This window comes from Thermobia domestica, chromosome 6 (assembly GCF_964235325.1).
Source record: "Thermobia domestica chromosome 6, izTheDome1.hap1.1, whole genome shotgun sequence".
NCBI classification, from domain to species: domain Eukaryota; kingdom Metazoa; phylum Arthropoda; class Insecta; order Zygentoma; family Lepismatidae; genus Thermobia; species Thermobia domestica.
This window is the reverse complement of record NC_137459.1, coordinates 28,205,714-28,226,987: the sequence shown is the minus strand read 5'-3', so window position 1 is coordinate 28,226,987 and position 21,274 is coordinate 28,205,714. Positions and strand designations below refer to the sequence as shown.

The following is a 21,274-nucleotide window of genomic DNA, read 5'->3' as shown; positions in this document are numbered from 1 at the left end:
TAGATTACGACGCATAAAAGATTTGAGACCGTAAATCCAGACGTAAAGTTTTTAGGTAAATTCAAGTAACTTCAGATGTACGAAAACATTGAATGAAAAATTTTAACTTACTGCATACTGTATAGGCCTTCACAAGCGTTATCACAAATGCTATAATTGGTGTTACTAACTCGGTAAAATGTGTGTTTTGAAATGGCACTGTAGCAAGTAATTACATATTCAGAATGGCTAACGAAACCTGTTTGTTACACGAAAGCGTATTGCAAACTTTGAGAAACATGAAGAGACTACTTGAGTCTTGATCCACAGATGCCAATAACCTGGAGAAAGCCACCTGATCTTGATGAAAGTTTTGACTACGATGATAAACGTTGCTCTCTGTATGAGCAGATGAAGCAGCGTGGCGATAAATGGAAAATGACCTTGGAAATATTGTATCATTCTTCATGCAGTACAGCTCTTAGTTCTGTCAGCGAGGAAAGGGACACGGTGGCTCGGTGGTAAAGTGCTTACCTGTGGTGCATAGGGTCCCCGGTTCGATTCGTAATAAGAAAGTTCGTGGTAAACATAGGGTTGCTAACTTGAAAAATAAACCTCCCACCCCCATCAAAATTCCCCATGATATAGATGTAAGTATGAAGTATCTCTGTTCGGACTCGTCCATGGGAAGGAAATATACTATCGTGGACAAAAGTGCATTTAGCACCTGTATTCTGCATATCTTAGTACATTCACTAATAAGCTTAATATATACATTGTGCTGTAATGAAAAACTGAAATCGGCATTGATCATTTTATTGTATTTACCAGTAACTGCCACTTCTTTAAAATTCTTTGAAGCAGATGAACAAAAGGATATTAATCTTTACATTACAATTTTGGATTTGGAAAATGAAATTTTTTCTTTAAACATATACTTCAACTACAGGAAATTGCTCTAGGAAGTCATTTTTCACTCTCAAAATTCCTTAGAAGTAAATTTCAAATTTTCCCTGATACAATCCCTGTCATCTCTTTAAAATGATCTAAAGACATGAGCAAAATATATTAATCGTTGATATATGGTGAAAGGAGAGTTTTGGATTTACAGAATGAAAGTTACTTTTTTAAATCTGTACTTCAAACTAAATAAAACTGCTTGGAATTAGATACAAATTTGAAAAAAAAAATGGTTATAAAGGGGCTGGTAAGAAGTTGGTACCAGTCACCGGCTGTAATCAAAATAACATCAATATTTCTTGCCTGGCCGATGAAAAACCGGCCAGTTGGCAACCCTACCGTAAACAACATAGTGTCCGTCTGTCTCCTCAGGGTACTTCCGTTTTGTTCCCACACTCTCATTTCACCCATTTCTCCATCATTCACTTGCTTTAATCATCCGTCTTAGCCTAAAGGACATTATCGTGGGACGTTAAACTGAAATATTTATTTTCTGTCAGCGAGGATGCAGGATGATACCTGCTTCGGAGTCAGAGCTCTAGAACTGACCTCAGGTTTCTAATGATGTTGAGGTCTGTGGATTGGTCAGGTCAACGGAGGTGTTGTAGTTCATACTAATGTTCATGAAACCACGCCTCAACGTCTTCCAATAGTGAGAATTGGTACTTACTCATCCATCTTCGAAAATTGTCTTATTAGCTGGAATCATCATCTGAACCTTGTAATACGATTGGTTACTTAAAATGTGCACATAATCACTGGCAGGAATACGTTTTGAGGGTGTAGTCACAGGACCCATGGATTACGAGGAAATTGTAGTTCACAGCGTCGTAAAACCGTCACAGTTTCTTGGAACTGCTTGTTGGGAATAACTCAATCATCGGACCATGTTATTCATTTCTAGTAATTAGGCATCCGCTTGTCATGTTCTCGGAATCATTTTATTTGCGCTAAAGCGTTGATGACTGTGGTCCGTTGTTTGAAAATTGCAACCTGACCTCGAATAATGATGTTATGGAACTCTCGATTGATTGTTGCAATGGGTGAACCAAACAATTTCCTCACTTCTGCTGTCAGCCGAAATACAAGATTCCAGGAGTCAGATTTTCGGTTGCAAACAGAACATGTGCTAGGTAAAGAAGACGTAGGACAGTTATCTCAGTTTATTTTCAGGTAAATACTTTTCATATCGGATACATTTGCTCTTTAAAGCTCTGCTGTCGAAAATTTAAATAAAAATTACAATTCTCTCTTTTGTCGACACCAAACATAACCATTGTAATTATCAAATTTTAGATCATGACTTTGAAACCCATCGGAAGTACTAACGAGAACGCGTCATACTTGACTGTTCGCGATGAAATTTTGCAGTCAGTTTTGCAGCGTACGCTCTACGATCCTTAATGACGGTCCTCTTAAATGCTTGGCGATGCATGCCACTGAAGCTTTTCTGACCACTATCAATTACTCCTTGCAACTCGGAGGTCATCTTTTGCATCAGCTTCTGCCTTCCTGCTTGAACACACCCTCACTTCACACATACACTATCTGGCCATTCGTCACCGAACACCCCTCCAAAAGTGCTTGGGATCGTTTGTGCACGTGACACTAGCTATAAAAGGTGTTGCCGCTGGAGAATATACTCACATTAGCTACAGCAGCCAATATGGACATACGACACGAACTCGGAGAAGCGGAAAGAGTTATGATCATTGGAGCCCACAGGTTTGGGCATTCGACCCGTGAGCTTTCCAACAAATTTCATATACCCCGATCGACAGTGAGCGATGTTATCGTAAAGTGCAAGCGGGAGGGGGTCATGACATGCCGACCCAGACCAACTAAACCGACAGTATTAATAGATCGTGACCGTCGAAGCTTGAAACGTGTGGTGAAGTCAAATCGGAAGACGTCGCTACAGATGGTGGCACAGGAGGTTCGATCGGCTTCCGGAGGTGTTGCAAGTGATAGTAATGTCCGCCGGGAGATCATCGCACTTGGTTTCCATGGTCGTGCTGCAGTTTACAAGCTGCTTATCACAGCCCACAATGCGACCCGTCGTTACAGTGGTGCAAGGAACGCCGCCACTGGACTCTTGAGCAATGGAAATCCGTCCTATGGAGTGATGAATCGCGCTACCAGATGTGGCGCTCCGATGGGCGTGTGTGGGTGTGGCGTTTGCCCGGGAAAAGATATTTACAAGAGTGTATCGTACCCACAGTGAAATTCGGAGGAGGTGGCGTCATGGTGTGGTCGTGCTTATGCGCTACCGACACTGTGGCACAATTCGGTATTGGTCCATATCTGTTTCAGCAAGACAATGCTCCATGTCATGCTGCAGGTGTTATAAACACGTGGTTCGAGGACATGGGTGTGCAAAAGCTTGATTGGCCAGCCCAAAGTCCTAATATCAACCCTATTGAGCATCTTTGGGACGAGTTGGACAACACTGTCTCTAATCTAGGTAACTTGTTTTGACATTGTTTTTAATCTTGAAGAGGACCGATTTTTGATTGTTCAACAAGAGATCGTTTTAATGTTAGTATATTTCTTAATGTTGTACAGAATTTTCTACTACCTGGTAAGTTTATTTTGTCCAGTAGATTTGGAATGGGTCAGTCTATTTCGTCCATTCTTTTTAAATTGAGAAAAGAGAATTATTTGTATTAGGGGAGAAATGAGTTTTCGATGGTACATTCATATATAAATTACTGGTAGAAGAAATACGTGAGAAGGGAGCCATTTCTTAACGTTGCTATGTAAGAAATCCTTTATATACAAACTTCGAAGCAGAGAAATTAATTCAGGAGTAATTGCTAATTATAGAATACATAATGAATAACTCGAATATTTAAGATCTTATCGTATATTGGGAAATTCAAAATTCGCGAGAGATTTTGATGATCGCAGATATTGTTACTAAACACTTACGCAAAAGTCATTGATGTAAATGAAGAAAATAAATGATTTTTTCTTTTTAGTTTAACGTCCCATGATATTGCTCTTTAGGTTAAAGATGATGAATGCTTAATGCAAGTGAATTGTGAAATTATTTTTTGTATTCCGCCGGGTATCGAACCCGGGACCACGTGCACCAAAGAGACAGACGCTAGCTACTAGACCCGGGATGAGTACTATGATAATGATGTCAACGAACATCGAAACTTTCCCATAGAATCTTTAATTCCTCAGACACAAGTTAAGATCTTTGATATTTGAATATTTTAGGAGTGGGGAAAGTATAATCCCTATGAAGTACAAATAGTTTCATATCCAGACAGGATTTTTGTGATTTTTTTTTCCTTCAAAATTATCTATATTAGCTGAACCTGCGCTATACACACAGAGCTTTTTCTAATATGAGCGTGAATCTCCTTTCCACTTCTCATTATATCTGTGCAAGTCTCTACGAACACAAGTAAAGGACAGGAAGACTCTCAAAGGGAGTGAATTGCTATAGACAAACATATAAATGTAGTATTTTAATATATAGAATGTTGGGGAATTTGTGGCAAACTTGTATAAGTAATAGATAATACCAAATGCAAATATTTTTTTTTTCCCCTTGTAATTCCCTATCCGAGTACACCTCATTGTGGGTCCACAATCCTTCGAAGTTGCCAACTTGCAATAAATTTTGTCGTTCAGATTAAAGCAAAGTGCGTAGTTCATCAACCCGCCATACGTAACTCCTCTACTGGTTGCCTTTCACAAGGGTATCAACCTGGTTGCAATACTAAAACTAATATGGTCAAAACGACACCTAAACTGTTGAATAGATTTTTTTTTTAATATTCGAATGGAAACTGACATCTACACTTAATTTGGAATCGACCAGAGAAAACGGCACTTTCTTAGCTTTTGTGGTTTTCGAGATCTCATTGCCGAAAATATTGGCCACAAACATATAAACCTAGTATTTTAGTACACTATGTTTGTGACTTAATAACTCTTGAACCACTTGACCGATCTCGATCAAATTTTCAATATAGATGAGCTTTAGACCTGAGGTGGTTTTTATCATTTCACTTTGATGGTGCAAGTTGGGGGCGATATTTACAAACGATCGAAAATAACATGTTAGTGCCGAATCCATAGTTTTCGGGATCGCTGAGATGAACAGTGACACTTCGGATTCCGTTTTAATCCAAATTCAGCCGCACAACTTGGGGGAGAGGGAGAAATGATCGAAAATGTCTGATATCAGAGAACGCTTCAGTAATAGTAAACAGTGATTGACTAATGGAACATACTTTTTTTTTTTCTTAACCTAGCGAAGCTGGTAATTGACGCTTGTTTGAAATAACGAGCAATTGTTCGAATACTAGGAGGAAGGCTATTAATTTAGCGAATATTCAGTGAATGTAACAACAATAGTAGATTTGTTAGTGAATTATTAACGGAAGAATATTTTGGGGCCTACACTAGTGCCGGCAACACTAATATTTGCATAGTCTTTACGTAATATATTACTCAATAGCGTATTTAAGAAGCTATTCGTGGAAAACACTAACATTATATGCTTTTGACCCGAGTGTACATTGTAAAACTAATGTCAGACACGCATCCTTGTTATAATAAAACAATACCAGCGAGTCATCATGATAAATCGTGCCATTAACATCAAAATACACCAAGATAGTACTTTCGACTCATACTGTACACAATAATTCGTGACATTTAGCATTAAGCAAAATTACTTAGCTTTGTTTTCGTTGTGTGTTTCAGAGCACACGAATAATAATACAGTTGTTATGTAACTCACTTTCTGTAAGAGCTGACGTGAAAATCAAAAACAGTTAAATAGCTGGTTGACGGTATTTTGAAGCGACCTTGAAACTGGTACGAGACAGGTGGAAGAGGAACGTGTTGCGCGTTGTGGAGAGAGAACAGAAATAAATAGTACAAAATCTTTAGCTTTTGCGTGGTTTTCGCCAAGATTGCAAGTGTTTTTTTTTTTTTTTTTCTAGATTAGATCACTGCCGTGATCATAATTATTTATATATGATTCTTTTTAATTTTTATAATATATTTTTACCTTTACCGGCTGAAGAAGAAATATAGTATTTTAGTGAATGGCTCGTAAATTTAGTATGCAATATTTTCGTTTATCCTTTGATTTCGATCCTGAAGCTTTCTTAATCCAGATATATAATTAAGGCAATGAGTTCACTCGTTCCATACTAAGCCCAAGTTTAACCCTTTTAAATTATTATTATTATTATTTTAAGGTAAACTATAGATTTTCAGTCAAAGCAGCTACAGGACCATACCTTTCTATCTTAGGATCATGGTTACTTCATTCTCTTTCGAATAGACTGCCTTTCAAACTGTACAATTCACATTTTCCTATCATATCCCTGATAGGGGAATTTTTAGGGAAATCGGGATTTTTTTATTTTTTTTTGCAAATTTGCCCCGCCCCCCGTGTTAACGCACAAATATCAAAATAAACTGAAAAATACTTAGGGGTGTACAAAATTTCAAGCTTTTATCTTGAATAGTAAGGGCGGGAAAAATATTTACCAATGAGCTAAGAACATCCCCGCAATGTTCCAGATGATCCGGATGTAATATAAAAATTTCTTGAAACATCCCTGTTTATCCTAGGATTAGGGTTCGTACACATTCTCTTCAGAATAGAACAACGTTTCAAACGATACCACTCACATGTTCCATCCTGTATCTGAGGCGAGAAAATCGCGAAAAAAGGAATTTTTTGTTTTTTATATATATATATATATATATATATATATATATATATATATATATATATACACATACAGAGCCGGATCCAGAATTGTCTGAGGGGGGTGCACCAATAAGTACCAAAATAACCAATCATACTGAAATTCTTTTACCTCACAACTCTGATACATAGAAAAGAAGAAAGTATTTTAAAAAAGGTCGCAAGTGAAATACAGAACAAAAATGTCCTTCTCTCCTTCTGCCTTCTGTTTCTTCCCTGCTTGGCGAATCCTTTTCCTTCAGCCTTCAGAAAATCAACTTAAAACTATTGCTTCTGCAAAGCTCTGCTTTCTTTTAAGCCCCAAACGGAAACATGATGGCTGAAAGTTTCGGATGTGTTGCTGTTTTCACTTCTGGCTTCTCATTTTAGATAGTGTGTATTTAGTTGGACAAATAATCTAAAACATTTGCAAAAGTGTGAAAATCATACCTAGTATGGTGTGGGGCTTCCTTTTGCGTCCAAAACAGTTTGGATCCGACGTGGAATGGACGTATACAGCTCCTGAATCGTGGTGTGTGGAATTTTATACCATTGTTCCTCCAAAACATGCTCCAGTTCCTTAAGAGATGCTGGTGAAGGGTAATGAGACCGAACACGCCTTTCTAACTCAGACCATAATGGCTCAATGATGTTCAGATCTGGTGATTGTGGGTCGCAGTGGAGGTGTGATAACTCCTGGTCATGCTCTTCAAACCATGATTTCACCGTTTTTGCACCGTGACAGGTTGCCAAATAATCTTGGTAGATGCCATCACCATCAGGGAACAATATTTGGACCATGGGTAGAACCTGGTCCCTCAAAATGGCGTCATACGCCTTAGCATTCATTATTCCATGCAGGGCTATGATGGGACTTGCAGAAAACCACGATATCACTGCCTATACTATAACAGAACCACCCTCATGCTTTACAATTGGGAGCAGATAGTCTGTATCATAGGCCTGCGACGGTGTTCTCGACACGTAAACACGACCGGTTGTTGGAAACAAGGCAAAGGTCGATTCATCGGACCACATTACGTGTTTCCACTGCTCATGAGTCCACGCCTTGTGGTCCTTGTACCACTGGATACGCCTCTTCGCATTTACTGCTGTGACCAGGGGTTTGGCGATAGCGGCCCTGTCATGGATTTTCATTTTATGAAGTTTCCGTCGCAATGTTTTTGATGAAATCGGGTTCTGTAGGCCGGAATTGAGTTCAGACGTAATTTTCATTGCAGTGGTCTTCTTTTAAGCTGCTACAATCCGTTTAATGCCCTCCGGTCCCTACCTGACAGGATTGTCTTTCGACCACTGTTTTGCTTTGTTGTGCTATCGGAAGGCCAAACTTACGTGTCCTGTATGAACTGTTTTTAGATTTTTGTCTACTCCCTGGATATTTACATATATATAAAAAATAAAAAAAATAATAAAAATAGGCATAACAGTTTTTTTTAATTATGACGTCATCAAACCCTATGTCGAGGCAGAAACGTGTGAAATCTTATGTAACGTGTTCTACAATGCCTCCAGGCTTAAAAAGAAAAATACCAAAAAAAGTAAAGACCTTTATTGGTACTTGTTTGATCGAACAATGAACATTCTACCCTATCACCTAAAAATAGGTGATATAATTTAAAAGGGTTAACTCGGTAATACTGTAGCAGTTCCACCTAACAATACGAATAAATGTTGTATTCATATTAAAATAGAATGTTTAAAGACATTTTTGCTATATATTTCTCATTCCTACAGTGTTTTTTTTTTTTGTATTACATGATACAGATCTTTTAAAATTGCTATAAACACTACAGGGAGTTGCAATTTGTTATGTAAATCCAGGATACATATGTTAATACAGATTTATTTATTTATTTATGTTTAAACTGCATGTATAGATATATATAAAAAGGGGGCTGTTGTCGAGGGTATTCGGGGCATACGCCGTACACCCTCTGATTAATCTTAGTCATTAGATATGCTTTCTGCTTCAAGATGTCAGGAAAACAGCATGAAATTCTGTCCGACTATAAAACAGTGTGGCATTAATACATGCGTTTTACATAGCTATTTTAAAAAAATGCATTCGCTACTCTTACATATGGCCGTTGTACCAATCACACATGTTCACGAAACAGTGTATACCGTGTGAGATGTTCGACTGCATCACTTCATTGAAGGAAGCTCAGACTTGATATCTCTGACTTCGCAGTTTTTTCTACTTAATAGCTCATTACAACCTGAAACCTTCTGCAGGAATGTTTTCTTCATTTAATTCTGTAATAGCCTTTGTGGGATTTAACTCCTTAATTCTACCAGCAATCAAAATAATTACTATATCTTTGACTGTTACTGGTTTCTGTTGTAATTGCATACGGTTTATACAGGGCGTTTTTGATATATTAAATGTCTCGCAATTCACAACCATAGGACTGATGTTATTAAGTACGGTTCACATAGCTTTAATTAAAAAAAGGAAAAAAAAGGGACACAATTCAAAATCATCAACTCTCCAGGTGAACGAGTTGAAGATTGACACTGCTGCACACAGTCCCACAATTGCGGATAATTAACAGTTGTTTCCTAGGGGAGGGGGGATACTTTCACCCATGATGTTTGTACGTAAAACTATTATAGCTTTTAGGGCCATTTTCAGTATCGTATGTTAATAATGGCCATTTTTAAGTTTAGTCACTTTTCTATTAATGTTTCAGTATATTTTAGAGAAGTAGAGATGCTTTCCTGTAGCAGCTATCCATTTCTATACCCTCACTACGGATCTTGTCAGAATCACACGGTGATTTTAATTGTAATGAGATTATATTTAGGTATGTTCTTCCTCAAATACTAGGTACAATATGTAGAAGTGTGTTAGGTTTTTAAAAATTCTGTTATTTGAGTAAGAGCATTGGAGGCATTCCGGGTAGTATGGGAAAATCGAGAAAGGCTTGCTTCCTGAAAATGCACTCTGAACGGTTAAATTATTCTCTTATATATTTAGGGAGAATTTGGAAAATATATACATATAGGCACGAGAACTGGATACCCAAAGCAATTTGATATTACTACTCTTAACACCTGAAGGGACCGCGGTGGCTCACTGGTAGAGACTTCGCCTCTGGTGCGTGCGCGAAGTGGGCTTTGCGGCGGACAAGCACTGTGTGCGCCGGTTTTCTCAGGATTCTCCTGTTTCTTCCCACTTTCTTCATTTCATTCATTTTCAGTCTTCTTTTGCCTACACTGCATAATCGTGGGGCGTAAAACTGAATGATTTTATTATTTCGAATACCTGAAATGTAATTTCCTAACTTCCAGATTGCACTAACTTCTATGCAGTCCTCCCGTACTGCACGGAACGCCTGACTTCTAGCGGGAGAGGAGAACTCCAGGCAGATTCTATCTCAGACTCTGGCAGCTTCTGTTGCGGTCAATGTCGAGCCCATTGATCTCTTCAAGGATCCTGTGACTCTTCCTGTTTCTTTATTCTACTAATTTCCATTAATAATTGCCTAATTTAGTGCATAAAGCACTGTGAAACTTAAAGTAAGGTCGTGAGTTTTTTTTTTTTTTTTAATCAACGAGTGCCAATTTCCCAGCACGCGTAAATTATTTTTTTCTGCTTATTTATACATACGATCAAGATGATAATACTAAAAGTATGAATTTAGTCTACCCCTTTGTGTGTGTGTGTTTGTTTTAAACAAATCGTACATACTATGCAATGATTCTTCTGTCTAATGTTAATTAGTTAATCCCGATTGTTGTCAAGATGCTGCTCATTGTCAGAAGAAATCTTTTATGGAAGGAGCTCCTTCGTGACTACGCGGTTAGCGTACGCGCCTTTGGCGTGGGAGACTCGGGTTCGATTCCCGGCGGGAACTCGTGGCTCATATTCTACGTTAATCAGTAGGTCCCGTCTCATATAGCCTCGCTGCTGAAAGGGACGTTAAACTCAAAATCAACTTCACTCATAATCTTATCCAAATCAATTATAATGCTATAATACGTCTGTGTTACGTGACGAACTACCCAACAATGAGTAGCATCTTCAAGAATATACTGGAAGACACCTTGTAAGTACAGTAAAGTCCCGATTATCCGCGAGTGCCGCGAAAAAATTTTTTAATTCTGCTACAGTCGCACTCAATTATTTTTCATAAGTAGTCGCTGCAGACTGATAGATACTCCGCATGCAAACAAGTACTGTATGTTCTAAAACAAAAAGTAAATAAATAAAATAAAATAAATTGCACTGTAAAAATCAGTATTTCGAATAATAGTCCACGTTTCGAAGTGCAAGTCTATTCTGATAAGCAGAAGCCTATTGTTGTGTAAGGTATGAAAAACAGGAATTGGGAAGTCATTTGCGTAGTAGTAAGTTACACCTCATTTTAAGGCTTTCTTTAGGGTTATCTGCGATTTTCGCTATCCACTGTGCCCTTGCCACCCGGATCCTCGGATAATCTGGGCGGTACTGTACTTCAAAATTGTTATTTTTCTTTGGTTTCGAAGAATTTAAAGGAAAAGAATGCAGCAGGTGTTCTTTAATCTAACTCAATGTTTGGAGCTTCATCATATAACAGAAAAGAAGTCCAACGTCATCTCTAAGAACCAGCGTAAAATAATAGAAAATGTACCTTCCCCGTTGGTTTGTTGGCTAGCGCGCTTTTCTGTACGTTCCACCCGTACTACAGTTGTATGTTTGTTATACCACAATTATTCCCAAAATAAGTTTTATCAAACGAAATGAACTTTTGTCGCTAACTGTACGTTGATCATTCGATAAATTGCATTTTCTTCGAAACAGGTAATGAACAGTGCTACGTAGCTGTGATATATCTGTAGCCTACAGATAAGATCGCGAACAGATTTCTTGTTTACGAGTGACGTCAGTCATATGATTGTTTTCAGATGCACTGCTTTCACATGAAATTTCTTTCGTGTACAGAAGTTTGTGAAGAAAACAAAAATGAAAAGTTGTACTTAATTAAATTTCGTGAGAGTAAACGAGTACAGGTATCCCTCGTTACAAATGCGTAATGCGATTTAGAATTAAAAAAAAAATGACTATCAAGAGATCTAAATATCGAAAGAAATGCAAAGTTTGCCAGGAGATTGAAAATTCTTTAGTTTGCTTTAATAAGGTATCGCTGGAAATATTCAAGTTTAGTTATTTTTTCGCCTTTCATACTACGCCTACCCTTATTCATGTCAATTTTACGCGTTTTCCTGCTACACGTACTAACGAATTAATCGTGTAATACGAGTGATAGCTGTACATTAAATCAGTTGGTATTGAATGACTACTAATTGTCATATATATATACACAGCTTTTTACATTTAACAATATTTTAGAAAGCATTAAGACATCTGCAGTGTAAAATGTTTCTTCTTTACAAAAATCAATCATATTAGATATATACAGTAGAAAGTGGATGGAACTGGTTAATTTTTTCAAACGTTTATTCACTGCATATGTACATTACAGTTAGGAAGAGTGGTATATAGGGTGGAATATCAAGCACACACAATGTCTATACACATAATCACCGTACCGATTTAAGCAGTTGTCCCATTGTAGCACTAGTCGATGTGTGCCATCATTGCACTGTGCACATTTGCTGTACTGCAAATGATAATTAATAGTGTGAACAGATCCCTTTCTAATCGACACGTTCTCTGCTTTCTCCCGGGTTTGTTATTCGTCGATTCTGAATCACAGGGTTATTCAGTGCTGCAATTGATTCTTCAGTGACAGCTACTTGTGAGAGATTGTGGCGTGACATGTCTGCTGTACTGACAGGTCTATGATGAAATTCACGACACCATCGTAAGACAGTTTTCGAGAACACCGTTCATTCGACGGTAAATTTCGCTAGCACTAACACCTTTCGTCAACAAAAAATGAATTACTACACATTGTACATATTTGGAGGAATCCATTGCACTACCACAAACATTTATCATGTTCTTATCAGCGTGGAGAACATTGAATGATGCAGAATATTCCTTCAGCTACGAGCCCTTCCATATTTTGTATATCGACTTCTCTTTACCGACGAAGCACCATTCGCAAGAGAAGGAACTTCCAGCATTGACAACACTACAAGGTTGTCAGCAATCTCTGTCATGGTTGGAAGCAGTCATCAGCTGCAGTTTTCTCTGAATATATGGTGTAGCATCGTTGAAAACCACCTCCTGGTACTATTATTATAACCGCTACAGTGACATTCCTGTCTTCGTTGTGGAAGAACCGCCTATGTTAACGGAGGACAACGTTGCAATAAGAGCCAACATGTACTTCATGCACAATTGTGCTCTACCTCATTACTCTCGTGCAGTCAGGTATTTCCTTGACTTACATTACCCCAGATGATAGATCGGTCAGACTAGCATGACCCCCATGTTCACCCGACTTGTTCTGTTGGGTTTTTATCTTGGGCGACATCTTAAGCAACTAGTGAAAGAACCCATTCCTAATGTCAACGTCCTTAAGTCAGCTGATCATTGATAGTTGCAACGTCATTCGTCAAACCCCTGAGATCGATAATGTACGTGTGTCCAAAGAAAGGCATTCCGAAGCGTGCATTCGAATTAATGGACAACATTTTTTAACCATAACTAACATTTTGCTTCATGTATTTCATTAAATTTTTTTGCTTCGGGAATTATTATTATTATTGTTGTTGTTTTGTCAGTTTTCTTGAATATCTTCTTTCAATAGGCTTTTAAACACCTGTGCTGATAGCTTTTCACTCCTGTTAGCCTCAGAAATTTGCACCTGAAGTTTGTGTATTTAGTTACTGGACACCCTGTATTAGTGATGAGAACTATCGAATTATTCGATAGTTTTATACTATCGAATGTATTTGATAGGTCCGGCAGACTATCAAATGATTTTTTTTTTCTTTGTAGAGGCAAATACGCGCTGGCAGACTGCTTTCGTTCTCCAGACCAAACTGTTGATAGTTTACCGTTTCAGCAGCCCTGCCCCCTTGCTGTATGTTGAAAGGGAGAAACCAGCAGTGTTATTACGCCCTCTTCTGGGCCTAATACAACGAGCCACGTGAATGAATGTTTTTGAACAGCAGCGAGTGAATTTCAGCCTGACGAAATGTTTGGCGTATTGTTATGAGACCCTGAAGAAGGCTTAGTATCACTACTAGTTTTGCGCTACCGAATGAATTTCAACCGATAGTAGACTGTTAAAAAAATGATCGAATTAATTTCAGGCAATGGAGAATTGATGGAAAGAAGTGACTGCATACGTATATTCATTTTACAACGTTATCGTGTCACCAGAAGTTCCGAAGCGTCTTTTAAAACATTACAAGATGGAAAACATTATTATTACTATTTTGTAGAATTTAGTATGTTCTTGTACTCTAAGTAAAGAGACACTTCAGAGAAGGAAACAATCGCCAAGCAATTTTGCATTCTCGAAATGTTTTTTTTTTTTTCGTACCATTTTTACTGCAATCAATCATGTGTTTTGATATAATAGCATGAGCATCATAAAATAAAGAACCAAGAGATTCAGTTGAATACTAGCTGAGGGAAAAATCTGTCATAAACATTACAAAGGAGAAACGAATTACTTTTGCCGCGGACCTTTCATTCGAGCGACGCGGTAGCGTGCTTCTGCTTCTACATGTAAACAACGCTTTTCCCTTCTCATCTGCCTTGTTAATCGGCGGACCTCTCCCTAGAGACTCCAGGGAGTCTAGTCCAGTATATACTTGTCAGTCAGACTATCGAAAACGTTTAGGTAGCAGAGAAGCACGTAGGAACACAATATTTGATAGAATAATAATAATAAAAAAAGCTATCTTACAATCGAATTAAAACTATCTATAGTTTTAAACAACTATCGAATGATCATTCGATAGGAAAAAGTATTGTAGTGCCCATCACTACCCTGTATATACTGAAAAAATGCATACAAAACTACCCTGTATACATAATCCGATTCGAACAGAATTCACACCATATAATGTGTTTGTGTAGAGAATATGCTACTATTAGTTTTGAAGGTCGTCAGACAACACAATATCTATCTGTGTGGAACAAGTTGGCGTTTGCAATGTCAGTAGTACCCCGCAATCTCCTGTTGTGCATTTACTTGGCTTTGAGTGTAACCTGTTATGAGGCAGTGAGAGACCGCTTAGTTATTCTCTAGAATTGCCTGTGCTGTGGGTCATGTGCCAAAGGTTGATCGGTAATGTACGAAATTGAAGGAAGAAGGTTCCTCACGGCAGGTATGCCCCGCTATTCATCGGGGAGCGCTTGCAGAGAAGGATCGTTCGGGTCGCCGTAACTGATCAGTGACCGCCAGTGAAGTCGACCGGCCACTGTGGCCTTCCGTGTGAGTGTATGAACACTAAAATTGAAGTAGTTCTACGTTCACGCATTCTTCGTACACTATTCTGAGGTTCTCTCGTCACAATGCTAATCGGAATGAGCGGAAAAAGCGACCGTGCGTTTGCACTTCTTGTTTTTTTGTAGTGAAGTGGGTTATAAGTAGAGGCACGAGTTTTTCGCAATGCGCGATAAAACTAAATGCGTCAGAATCAAGTAATTTCCACTTTCTTGACTTTTTAATGATATTCTATTTGTATTTTCAATGGTTTCCGTTGCGCGAAATTTCTAACTACGCGAGATAACGCGAAATTTTAAAAATACGTTTTCATTAATTTAGAAACGCTAGTTTTCCGCTCACGGAACGGTATAACGTGGTATAAACGCTGAATTTGGGTGATTTCGTTACGGCTATAAAGAATTTGCTGCGCGTTAGCTATCACCATCGAAGCTGGATGGGGAATTTAGAAGTGATAATTGTTTGAAGTTTGTTGTAAATGCAGTTACATATGTGTGACTTCCAACACGCAGTGCCAATTCTGAGAGTTTTTTTCAAATATGGACTGATAAGTTATAAATGTACAACAGTGAAGGAGGAAAATGTGGAAACATATAACATGCTTATGTTTAATGCTTAAATGTAACTTGGGCCTATATTTTTTCAGAAGACAGCAAAACTTTCCTACTCGTAGTAAGTTTAATTATTGATTTTCCTTGTTTTATTTTGTGAAAAAACATCTGTAAGTGAAATTTACAATGTCAAGTGAAAAATTCAGTGTATTTTGTTTTTAGGTTATTAATGATTTATTTCTGTAATGATCTATAAATAAAAGGAACAATTGTAAATAATGTCATGGAAAATCTTTTCCACGAGAGCTACAAGATGCGAAACTTTATTTGGAAAACGCAACAAAATGCGAAATATGGAAAACGAAATGCGAAATTTTCAAATTCTTAGTGCGAAAAACTCATGTCCCTAGTTATAAGTTAAAAATCGGGCTGAGCTCTAGCCTTAATTTAGGGGAATATGACTAATGCGTCATATCGTGACGTCCTTACGTTAACCTGTCCTCCGACCTTACGTGGACACCGCAGAACTTCACCCTCAGCAGGATAATGCCCATCCCCGTATCACTGCGCAGGCAATCTGGCCTCCTTAGCTTTTGGAATTCTAAAATTTCGCGACACATCTCGTGGGACTGCGCGATACAGGGTGGGAACCACTGTTCTAGATAGATATTTTGAATGTGTACAACCAGCTAACCCAAATAGCTGATTATATGACCACTCGGGATGGTTTACGTGATAAGGGTAGTATCTATCATACGTTTCTTGAACACAGTTTACCTAGGTATAGCAGGTTCGGGATGTACCGCGGGTGCCATCACTTAAAGTCGACACGGTCAAATCATCCTCAGGCAGCTTCAAAGGAATCAGAACACCATTGAAATAACTCACCTGTTCCTTCGTTATATGAGAGGATATTCCAACAAGTCGTTGTACGTAGTTAAGAGTGATCTTCCGAATGACCTGTTGGCAAAGAAAGCGATGTACAAATTTTTAAGACGTTCTTCGACCTTTGTTTCTTCATATTTTGATATCTATTATGTTGGATTACTTTAAAATGACTACTTCAGTGTGTGTCTTATTGTTTTTTATGGCAATGATTCTGTTACTATGAATACGTATTAGCATCTCCATTTTCATATAAATTTAACGATAAGAAAAATTCGTCCTGTTGATACCATACTCATGCCATTTATAGCTTGTTTGGAGTGTTTTTTTACAAGTGCGATTAGGGTAAATTTTGTGCTTGAGTTCAAAGAAAGTCGGTTGGAAACTATTTGAACGTGGGAAGTATACCCACCATCTCCTTTTAGTTTGTACCATCTGGACTAGATCTTCTAGTATCATCTTAATATTTCATCCATGAATCCCTACTTTTGTTCTTAAATTCATTTTGTGCGGAACTGTACATCCTTTTTTCATGTTTGATCCTGAAAAACTTACACTACGTAAATTGAATATTCTTAGAAGTGTTTTGTGAAGAAAAAAATAATGAAAGGCACTAAACTTTCTGCTCCAAGTTCTTAAACCATGTTATGCTGATGTTATTACTAAAATATTCGGCACTACTCTGCGACATGCTGATGAGACATTAGTCTCCCGTAAACTTTTAACAGCTGCCGATGAATTCCAACCGCTGTTTCATATTTTGCCCACAAAAATCCAATAACCGAGCGGACTTCTTCACGAGACTAGTTTTCCAAACGAGTCGCTATTTGTTTTTACCTATAACTAGCACCATAGGTAGCAGATGGTTGAAACTCTACCCACGTGCCAACTCCATGTATTACATTTATCGCATACTCCTTAGTCGTCTATAACAGACGAAATTCCAGAAGTATTGGCCTTCGAACCTTAGTTCTTAATCCTTCCTCGTATATTAGGGTTCACACTGGCCTTGAAACTATACCGAGAGTTACGGAGATTACTGCATTTCACAGAAGTTTATATTATTATTATTATTATTATTATTATTATTATTATTATTATTATTATTATTATAGATGCTTGAGGATTGCTGAAAGGTGTTGTTTTCCAGCTTTGGAAGAAAAATATAGGAATACCCATATAGTGACGTGGAATGAGTTTTGTTTCTAAATCTGTTACATTTCGGCATTCATTGACGCAGACATTGCATGAATTTGAATCAGTTGCCATGCTTAAAATCCTGTACTCGCCAGTGAATATAACACTTCAGTCAGGTCAATTAAATTACTGTTTATTTGCTGTTTCGATAATTATTCGTTTCGAATTCGGACATGTTAATTTTAGAATTGAATAACAAAATTGTTCAAATTGGAGTAGTACTTCCACACTTGTTGAGAGACAACACACACATCGGAAGGAGCAAAGTAAAACAGTCTTAAGTTTCTCAAGTATTTCATGTAAAATTTTAGAGAATTTAAAGTATTTGTGTTGTAAATAGGTTTAAAGGATGTAATTGGTTATATGGAATGTCATTACATCGGATTCTTATTTCTTTTCAGCAAATAATACGTGGTTTATTCCTTCTGTGAAGGGCGACATTCCACCAGGATGTGCTGCCTATGGGTTTGTAGTAGATGGAACGAGGATTTTGGTCTTCGGTGGAATGGTTGAATATGGGAAATATTCAAACGAGTTATACGAACTACAAGTAAGTTGGTTTACAAAATAATATCTGCAATGAAATTGTTGTTTTGAAGGAATGGAAATCGTGAATATACTTACTGTCATTGCAGTAGATAGAAATTTAGAATGTACCATTAACCGTTTCAACATGCACGGCAGTGCGTGGCAGCCAAGTTTCGCGAAGAAAATTCGTCGGAAATGAAAACTGGCCTGCACTGTCGTAAGCATGTTCTACACAAACAAGAGCTTTGGGTAAAATCGCCGATTTCGAGGCTCTATTAAAAAAAAATCTCACATTCGAGTACGGGACTTATTAAATATGCAGTTTTCAGGCTCACTGATTCACTGACTCACTCATCAAATTGATTAGGTACCTCCCAATGAGATAGAGACATGAAACTCTGCACAAATGTACATTATAATGACTTGAGTATAAAAAGAAAAAGTCCGAAATTTGAGGAATGTGCTATGGATTTTTTTTATGAGCAAAAAACTGTCCTTAACAGAGACCGGTTCATTCACTCACTCGTCATTGATTAAGTATTTTCCAATAGGATAGACGTGAAACTTCATAAAGGACCATATATATATATATATATACCTGTATAATATATACTGCAGTAAGATTGGTGGTTCGAAACTCAGACAAGGGTAACTTCTAATCCTCCATGAAGTGTCAAGGAAAATGCTGACGAGCCTGATAATGTTTGTGAGTATGGTGGGTTTGGGAGTACCACTAAGCTTAGGGCTGAAATGTTGCGGACGTGAAACTAGGAACTTGGTGTATTCGAATATGTTAGACACCTCGCGCCAACTTCCAATGTTCGTTTCACATGCAGTGGCCAAGGAACTTGGCTCATCCATTCTCATCTCAACACTGTTTGAGGCTGACGAACTTGGCTGCACTTTTTGCACCTCTGGTGTTTTTGTTCAGATAAATGATATGTATTATTTTTAGCAGGGTTGGCAAAAACCATGGTTTTTATTGGAAAAAAACAAAAAACTTTTTTGTTTAAAACCATTTTTTTGTTTTTGTTTAAACCACGTTTTTTTTTTTTTTTTTTTGTTTAAATAATTTGCTCTATGTATTTATATTACAAATGAACAGAAATAAGTTTGTTTCGCCGTGGTGTTATTATGCATCTCCCAGGTTATGTTGGAAGGGGTCACATAAGATTAAGACAGAATCCACACCGCTTTTCTTCTTACATCCGAGAGAAATTATCCTCCATTTGGACTCGAAACCGGAACTTATTCGCCACAAATGCGATGAGTCTGCCGACTCACTCACGAAGGACTCCTGATAAAAATAGGTTGTACTGATCTACATACTTCTTAATATAATTGTCAAGAGTCATTTCAGAAGGACAAAAACCAAAACAATTGCACAAGTTAAACCATTATACAAAATTACATGGACAATTTCAAAGTACTGCCGAGTACAAAAGAACTAATTTAGTACAAGTTAGTTAACTACGACTTTCATTAGTCCAAGTTAAAGAAATACGACGACTTAATTTGCATATCAGTAAGAAAAGGAATAAAGATACGATTTTTTTGAGCCCACTTTGGCTCTGACCCATTTATACATAAATAGACACCAAAGATACTTCTGATTTCAATAAATTTCTCTCGTGGGGTTTGTATGACCCCGCCTCCCGAAAAGTACTACATTTCGATTTATTTTATCAATAGTAAACATTATTAAAACGAAACGATATTTAGAATTTTTCTTTGACTGCACTTGCAAAACAATAATGACAAACTATTTAAAAAAAAGATTAAAAAGGAACATTAATAATTTTTTTTTTTAAAGTTGCTTTTGTGGTAATCTCTTTGAGTAATGAATGGGGAATTTAGGTCTGAATATAATACGAATAATATGCGGGAGGGAAACGTGATAACCCACAAATGTGTGTTCATCAAGATTTAACTAACATTTTTCGTTTTTTTCGTTAAAACTTTTTTTTTCGGTGAAAAAAAAAAAAAACAGCTGGTTTAAACCAGCCAACCCTGATTTTTAGTATATTGGGAAGTGTCTTCATTAAGAAACAACCAATAAAGCTAGCTCTCTTCAAGCATGGAAGCATTGAAGAACACGTTACGTGTGGATTCACGCCTTTCTGCGTAGAGACATAAGGGGTGATGACGTCATAAGTTCAGTGGCGAAGGGTGATAAGAGTCCCGGCCTACACACTTACTTTCAGAAATTATAATTTATAATTAATCCTTTTTTTTTTTTCACAGAATGTGTGATAATTTTCTAAGTTGAAAAAAAATATTTTATTGTTCGATAAAGAAATCGTGGTTAGCACCACTGCTGGGAGGCTCATCGAACAGTGTCTAAAGCGGCAGTAGAGCTACCGCCAAGCTACTCAGATAACCCCGCGAGAGAACGTGTTGTTAATAACCTGCGAATGAGACCGGCCTCAGCGCTTATCGACTTTCGTTTGTATATAAAGCGTTTCTCTCGAGACCTTCGATTTCGATTCGATATGTCAAACAAATAGAGCAAGAGAACGTGGAACCAATTCCGTACCAACTTTGCTTAATTTTGTGGACTTCAACGCAACGCAAATGCTGGAGCAAGCAAAGGTGTTACTGGTGTTTGTCTTGGAGCAAGCCCATTATTACAAACTAATTCCCCTTTTACGCAAACGCATACGAAATCACTCATTGTGTTCATTAAAATTGAGGCAAGTGTGTGTTTTTGAGATTGTGACATTTTTCTTACATTTGCAAAAGTGAAAGAGAAAAATGCCAGTGCATAATATACAAATACATCCTATTAAAGAATTGTGTGTCAGAGTTCCTTCGTGGCCAAGCGGTTAGCGTACGCGCCTTTAGCTCGGGAGACCCGGGTTCGATTCCCGGCGGGAGCTCATGTGGTTCGGATTCCACGTTAATCAGTAGATCCACGTCTCATATAACCTCGCTGCTGAACGGGACGTAAAACTCAAAATCAATCAATCAATTATCTGTGTCAGTGGTCTTTTGAAAATTAATGTGTTATTAAGGAACGAAGATCAACGCCTCTGTTGAAAATAGAACAGAGGCAAGAGAGTTCTGCG

General features: G+C 37.7%; 1 protein-coding gene across 6 annotated transcripts in view; it reads left to right on the top strand.

Annotated features, from left to right (window-relative positions):
• LOC145687904 (host cell factor 1-like) overlaps window positions 1-21,274 on the top strand; it is a 148,450-nt gene that overhangs the window by 26,124 nt on the left and 101,052 nt on the right. For all 6 annotated transcript variants that reach the window (XM_081761448.1, XM_081761449.1, XM_081761450.1 and 3 more), the window contains exon 2: window positions 18,080-18,228. In XM_081761448.1, the coding sequence (XP_081617574.1) occupies window positions 18,080-18,228 (149 nt within the window). The remainder of the gene's footprint in view (window positions 1-18,079; window positions 18,229-21,274) is intronic.